General features: G+C 40.0%; 1 protein-coding gene across 1 annotated transcript; it reads left to right on the top strand.

Moving 5' to 3' along the window:
- Positions 1-3,631: 3,631 nt before the first annotated feature.
- LOC148040014 (P-loop containing nucleoside triphosphate hydrolases superfamily protein) lies at positions 3,632-6,176 on the top strand. Its single transcript, XM_087695875.1, has 5 exons — positions 3,632-4,073; positions 4,962-5,239; positions 5,389-5,544; positions 5,652-5,783; positions 5,865-6,176. Exons 1-5 carry the CDS (start codon positions 3,848-3,850, stop codon positions 6,084-6,086), a joined length of 1,014 nt encoding a protein of 337 aa, XP_087552001.1. The 5' UTR covers positions 3,632-3,847; the 3' UTR covers positions 6,087-6,176.
- Positions 6,177-7,457: the final 1,281 nt, after the last annotated feature.

Here is a 7,457-nt window from a genome sequence, read left to right as displayed (position 1 = left end):
AGAGACCTAAAATGGGAACTCCAACAACCACAATGTGTGGCCGGGCCTTCCTTTATTCAAATTGTCACTAAAAGAATAAAGAATAAGTGACTGTGATGGGCGCCCGCCATTTGTAGTGTGCAGTGGCGGGTACTGTCAGTGTAGTAATACACGGGCAGCCAGGTGGAGGCGCCTTTATCCCTAACACGACTCAAGTTGCATATTCAATCTTTGATAACAGTACATAATCTTTGCAACATACCAATCCTTCAATCACCAAAACTCTTGTTTCCCCTCTCTAACTGATGAGAAACCTCAGATATGTAACACGCACCATCAACAATACAAAGCAAAATAACCTTCTTGCTATCTCTCTCGCCCTGTGACAACAACACCTCCAACAAATGATTGAACTCATCGTGCTTTCTACAATAGAAGAAAGGGAAAGAGAAGTTGAAAGCAAATACTCAGTATCATAGTTAGAGAATAGAGGAATTACAACAATAGATTTTATCCCACAACTCCATTCTTCAGCAGATCGCCATCAAGCTTTGAAACCATGCAAGCTTCAATCATTTGTTGCAGGTCTTTTTCCTCATGCTATGTTTTTTACTCCTAATGACATCTCCCACATTTTGCCTTTTTACTAAGATCCCTCTTCCTTGCCACATGACAAACATGTTGCTAAACACTAGGAAATTCCACTTGAGGTTACAAATAGCATAGTGGGACTACAAATCCTCAGAGTAGGATTGCACTTTTTGCAATAGGAATAGGTTTCAAAACTAAGTAACAACAAAAACATGTGGCAAACATGCGAGTTACCAATGAAAAGTTTGTCTACATGTGGTGACATGTCCATGGTTAAGCATTTTTACACACCAACGTGATTCGCGAGACGACATGCAATCTCTCTGAGCAATGCACTGAGAGAAAAAGAGAGAGACTCTTCTCAAACTTATGTGCCCAAGCCCAAAAAAAAAAAGAGAGAGAGAGAGAGAGAGAGAGAGAGAGAGAGAGAGAGAGAGAGGCCATCCTCACACTTACCATTGAAAGGAGGAAGAGAGAGTGCATGTGAAGATCAAGATTAGAAAAAAAGAGAGACAAAGCAAGGGTGAGAGGTGGTTTCTTCCAAGTAGGCAAGTCCAAATGGGCGGGCACATGAGCTAGAAGTATATGACATGTGGTACACCACAAGTGCTTTTGGGGGTTCTCATATTCGATAAATTTGGAAGTTTGAGATATATATATTTGATAATTTGAATTTGTAAATCTTGAAGTTTGTAATATATTATTTTTAGTATATTATTTAAATTATTCTATATACACAATGCTTAATCAAGTGCTTCACAGGATTGTTGGGTGGAAGCAAGGCCCCTATTCCAACCTCCTTTTTTATAAGAACATTCTAATGGACTTCATTAGCTAAGATTCATAGATGTTTGCCTACTAAGGTCTAGATTAGAAAATATTTAAATATGCTGTCACATTTATAGAGAAGGTCTTTGAGCTTTAGTGCAAATAATCAAGAGAATATTGTCGTTAATAAGCGTCAAGAGGATCTAGATATGGAGCGCCTAGTGTGCTTTATCACCAATCATTGGTGCATCTATGACATTGTTCATGGTACATTGATTTTTCACAAATGTGCTTTATCCCCATTCCCATTAGTTTCATGTGCATAAAAACAAAATGTTGATTTATCCCCATCATTGTTCATTTTTGAAGGGCTAGTCCGTACTTTCTCTAGAAGGTTTGTCCACAATCTTGCCCTTCGACTTGAAGGTCACTTTTTAAAATATGGCATTCGAATGATGTGTACAATAAGTATTACCTTTCAAAATCTAAACTTTAAGCAAGCAAGCTTTTTAATCAAAATCACTTAACAACTATAGAATTCTAATTTATTTGTAAGGCAACTTTTACTTTCAATTTTTACTATACATATTAAATGTAATGAACTCTGTTGTAATATTTTTCGCATAGATTTATACCTAAAGTCTTGGTGATTGTTGATGTGAAAGAGAGAGACTAATACCTTTTTATTTGAATTGAATGCTAAAATGACAACTTTTAAATCTCAAGTCAACAAAGAAAAGAAATTACAATAGTCCATACAAGTGATAGGATAGCGAGAAAACACAATTGTCTAACTTGTGGTATGGGTCTCAACATCTTGATGAGGCTTCAAGTTATCCCAAGGAGAGTAGATCGCATCCCAAACTACCTCTCTTGGATCTCGTATGCCATTGTAAGAAATAAATTTAGCATTATCTGTCATGATGTGTGTAATTGCGTTAGCAGGGACTCGTGAGCCTGGAAGAGCTGGCACTAGCAATGCTGAGTGGGGCTGGCAATAGGCGGTGGTGGTTGTTGGAGTGTGGCGCAATGGCGCTGATCAACAGTGAACTTGCTGAAGCCTGCTGACTCGGTGAGGGTGAGTCATGACACACTGACGAGTGATGTGTGACGTGTCTCTGTCTGCAAATTACGTGTCTCTGTTTGGCTGACAGCCATGCGGCGTGCATCGTGCTGGTCTCTGGAGCCTGGAGTCCAAACACGGTACTGCCAAGTGGCCATTGGTGGCGGACCGACGGTGCCCGAGTGGGTTAATACCACAGGTCACCAGGTCACCCATGTGACATGACAAACTACAGTGCCTACAGCCCCACACTGTACACATCCTCAAGCCTCAACGTTGACTACTATGGGCGCCAGTTCTCAGCTCTGGAGTTTGCATACACGAGAGAGACACTAGTGAAAGACTGAATCTGTAGTCCAAAGGGCAGAGTCAAGACACATGCAAGCTACATGCGGATGATGCATAAAGAGAATGGAGAGGACCCAATGACTCTACCTTGAGTGGTGGTTGATGACCAAGTCCCGAGTCCCAACTTTGAAGAGGGCTCGAGGCTCCAGGGTTCGGGAATTTTTTTTTTGAGGAAGAGGAAGTAAATCCTTTTCATCATCATCTGAGAAAGAAGTATCCCTCATTGAGACGGTATCTTATACATATATTTAACAAATATAGCTATATTTTTAGAAAATTGAAGAGGATTTATTTCCTTCTTCCAAAGAATTGAGAAGGATTTTTGTCAAGGTGAACAAGTTCTAGGTTGAAGTGAACCCGTCTTTTCTCGAACCCTGGAGCCTCGAGCCTTATAGGCAATGGCGGCAGCTTGTAGTTTCAGGATGAACGTCGCTTTCAAAAGGATGAGGGAAGGGTTTCCAACTTTTTAGTTCAAATATCGAGGACTAAAGTCTAACTTCTAAGGTATACTCAAGTTTCAACTTGAGACTTGAGAGACTAGTTATATGACTCATTTCCAATGGGTCTTGTGTGTGACAAGGCTCTGAAAGTATTAAGTGTGACTTGAGAGACTAGCACGACTCACTACTACGAGAGTCTAAGCCTCTAAAGAATCGAATGAATAATTTATACATAATAAAATATGTTAAATTTTATTGAAAAAACTGCCCTTCGAATGCAATGGTGGGAAAATTTTGCCTTTCTACAAGAAGGGTAAATTGTTTCCTTTGTATTTCAATAGAAAGGCTCATGATATTTTGGGGTTCCAACAATGGATTCGAAGGGCTCTCCAACCTTCAAAAATGAACCTTGAAATTTTCTGATTCCCTATTTCGAGAAGTAAAAGCGGAATCGCTTGGGATAAAGAATTCTCCCTCCGACTGGTGGTGTTCAAAGCAGGCGGAAGTGTTAGGACTTTTAAAGCCTTTTGAGTCACGCAAGCAAGACTCCTCCGGGGCTGCAAGAGGCTACAAGAAATAAAGGGCAAAAAAAGGAAGAAAAAGGGCAAAGGGCAGACAGGAAAAGGAAAAACCGAGACGCCATAGGCTGTGGAGGGAGATGGAGGACTCGCAGGAGTGGGATTTTGCACCTCACTACCCTCACATCAACCCTACCGTGGTCCTGGTGGGGCGCACCGGCAATGGCAAGAGCGCCACAGGCAATTCCATCCTTGGCAGGCCCGCCTTCAAGTCCAAGCGCTCCTTCTCCTCCGTCACCGAAACCTCCGAATCGCAGGAATCCACCCTTCCCGATGGCCGCTGCATTCGCGTCATCGACACGCCAGGTACCAACCTTGCCGTGCTGCATTTCGAGTAATATACTGTAACATACTTTGGTAGTTTCAGGAGGTCACGCTGCGCTTTTGTCTTCCATGTTCGTTCGTGTTTGCTGGTATTTGTTTTTTGTTTTTATTTTGCCCCTTTTCTTCTGGTGTTTTGATTGCCTGTGCTTTTGATCCTTAGCAGTATCTCAGTCATATGTAGTTGTGTTTTCTGGTGGACTGCACCTCTTGATACTTTTTGCGTAGAAGCTTCAGCCCCCCTGTAATTTGGTTTCCAGCCTTTAGGTTTGGTTTCTACCTGAGTTTGAGTTTGAGCTATGGGTATGAGGTTTTTGTGAAAAGCTAATATTTAAGGGACCAAGGTGCTTGATCCTAGATCGTGGCTGAAAATCAGAGATTTTGGGGCTCAGCCTAATACCTAACTTGCAAATTTCATCTTGTTAGAAATCAAAAGAAAGGCTTGAAATATGCATGGAATTTAGTAGAGTTGCAAATGCTCTAACTTATCCATGATCCTAGTGTATGCATTCCATATGATTAGGACACCACTACCTTCGCTAAAAGTAATGGGAAAGGATGCCTGAAATATTCCTAGATGAATCAGGATTGCACCAAGATACACTCAGTTCACATCACCCTAGTGTATGCATTCCTTATGATTAGGATACCTACCTTTGCTAAAAGTAACTGGAAAGGATGCCTGAAATATTCCTAGAGGAATCAGCATTGCACCAAGATACACTTAGTTCGCATCAGTATTGAGATGTGCTAATGCCAGCATTCAGTCTCATCGCATATATTTGAACAGTACATTTTAATCCATGTGTTGCTTCCAATCCTCTATTATTTTTCAAAAACTGTATGGTAGTCATATTGTATTTTGTGCTGCAGGTGTTTTTGATCCAAGTACACCTTTAGAATTCATAGGCAAAGAGATTGCGAGATGCATAGATTTGGCAAAGGAAGGAGTGCATGCTGTAGCCCTTGTGCTGTCCACAAGGAATCGATTTACAAATGAGGAACTTGCAGCAACGGAGAGCTTGCAAGCAATGTTTGGACCTGAAATTGTGAAGTACATGATTGTGGTTTTTACTGGTGGGGATGAACTTGCCGAGGATTATGAAGAGCTCGACCACTATCTCAAAGATAATGCGCCCTCTACATTACTGGTACAAGTGGCCATGTGTTGAGCATTTCATGTCTTTATACTACTATATGTGAGCTTTTGGATTGAGTACCGTGGCAAATATGCAAATGTTTGGAATGTAGTAGAGGTAAACATTTAATAGTTATTTATGTGAAATTTTGACTTGTGCAGGAGCTATTGAAGCAATGTGGTGGTCGCCAGGTCCTTTTTGATAATAAAACGAAAGAACAGTATAAAAAGAACTACCAGCTCAATGCTCTACTTGACATTGTTGACAGAGTCATTGCTGAGAATGGTGGTCAGCCTTACTCTAATGAACTGTTTAATGTAAGTGGTTATTTGCTATGCTTACTTGTACATTACTAGGTCTATGGGTTATGTTGTATGTGTGTTGGATTGTTGTCAATCTCATAGTTGGACTTGTGTTCTTAAAGCAAAATGCTTTTCAAGATTCTCATCGAAGGGAAGCGACTTCCTCCCAAGGCAATCACCAGGAGGAAATTGCAAGATGGAAAGAGGCAATGGAAAAAGCACATGCAGATCATTTGCAATATGCCACTAACTTGGTAAAATCCTTTTCTAGGGATTTGGAGTGAGGTGAATCGACATTGGAGTAAGTTTCTCACTTCCATGTTTACTTCTTGTAGCTTGAAGAGAAATTGCGGGTATATACGGAGCAGTTGGAGGAGCGACTTAACAAAGAGCGACTTGCTAGAGAGGACATTGAGCTCCGTGCTAGAGAGGCTAGGGACAAATCAGAAGCTGACATAAAGAAACTTAAGGATGAATTACTAAAGGCCAGTCGTGAAAGGGAGGAATTTATCAAAAGATACAATGAGGCTTCAAAAAAATCATGCATTATTCTCTGAGTCAGGCCGATGTATTCTATGTATAGATTATTTTGGAGCTTCCATGGAGGAGCGTTGCACAAATGTAATTAAGAGGTTTTTGTTACAGTTATACAGTGAGTGATATATAAGTGGGTCCCATATAGTTTTGATTGGTGCTCTTACAGTTTATTAGAATTGTGTCTGTTGCAATCACTTCAGTAGATGTCTCCCAATGGTTATCCATTGATACATCAAAGTGCATACTTCTTACTTGTCCTTTTATGTCAATACCTAGGTTTTGTTTGAAAAATTTGGACTTATTTTGTAGATGCATGTATACCACATGTTAAAACTATACAATATTAGTTATTTACCAACGTTGAGGTCTAGTTACGTATGGGTAGGTCCTTCCTAATAAATCAGGTGGACTTTAGCATGTCTAGAAAATTCATGTAATGATTGTTGAGCCTCCAGATTTTTTTGTATGACATGACTCAACATACACAAACTCAGGAGTGTGAACAATATGTTAACTCATTGTGAACGATATGTCCATATACTCAAAATCTATATATATGGGCTTTATACATATGGGTCAAGGCCTTTATGTAAGTGATTCTTTTCTCAGTGCAACACGTGGGGTGTATATTTGTGAGACTGTGAAGGAAATGTGGGGCATATATTTGTGACACTATGTAATTTAGATAAGACTGGCTGATAGGGAAAGAATATAAGCAAAGAGTTGTGTGGGTCGCTTAAGATCCATGCATTAAATGTCATTCAATCTCCTATTTGACATGTAGCTGGTTGTTTATGCAAGCGCTGGGCTTTATACATACGGGTCAAGGGCTTTATGTAAGTGGTTCTTTTCTCAGTTTAACAAATGGGGTGTATATTTGTGAGACTGTGTGAAGGAAATGTGGGGCATATATTTGTGACACTATGTAATTTAGATAAGACTGGCTGATTGGGAAAGAAATTAGCAAAGAGTATCGTGTGGCTCGCTTAAGATCCATGCATTAGATGTCATTCAATCTGTCCAATTTGACATGTAGCTGCTTGTTTATGCAAGCGCCATGGCTTAGATTTCGAATTTTTTTCTCATATAACATTATGAAGAAGTATATGGAAATATTTGTAATATATTTGGGCACGAGATCATGCAAGCACAATGTTATTCATACATTTGGAGGTCAAGAATATCGTACTTAAAAGCATGAGGTTATTCGTATATTGAAAGGCATGTATACTCTAATAACGTAGCATTCAAAAATGTCCTACACAAGATCTTGTTCTCCAAGGTCGGTTTCCCAAGGCATTGCTCTAGCCTTTTGTGTGACTACTTGGGTTGCAAGATTGAGGATAATTTAAAGACACATTAGTGAGCTTTAATGTCGTGAAGTAGCTAAA

This window comes from Lygodium microphyllum, chromosome 2, assembly GCF_053477565.2.
Source record: "Lygodium microphyllum isolate KBCC chromosome 2, Lygodium_microphyllum_v1.1.10, whole genome shotgun sequence".
NCBI lineage: Eukaryota > Viridiplantae > Streptophyta > Polypodiopsida > Schizaeales > Lygodiaceae > Lygodium > Lygodium microphyllum.
Note: the sequence above shows the minus strand (reverse complement) of the source record. Positions and strands in the feature narration are given on the sequence as shown.

Coding starts and splice junctions, on each gene's coding strand:
- LOC148040014 (XM_087695875.1), top strand. CDS start 3,848: ATGGAGGACTCGCAGGAGTGGGATTTTGCACCTCACTACCCTCACATC. Junction 4,074..4,961: donor TCGCGTCATCGACACGCCAG/GTACCAACCTTG, acceptor TTTGTGCTGCAG/GTGTTTTTGATCCAAGTACA. Junction 5,784..5,864: donor TGCAATATGCCACTAACTTG/GTAAAATCCTTT, acceptor TACTTCTTGTAG/CTTGAAGAGAAATTGCGGGT.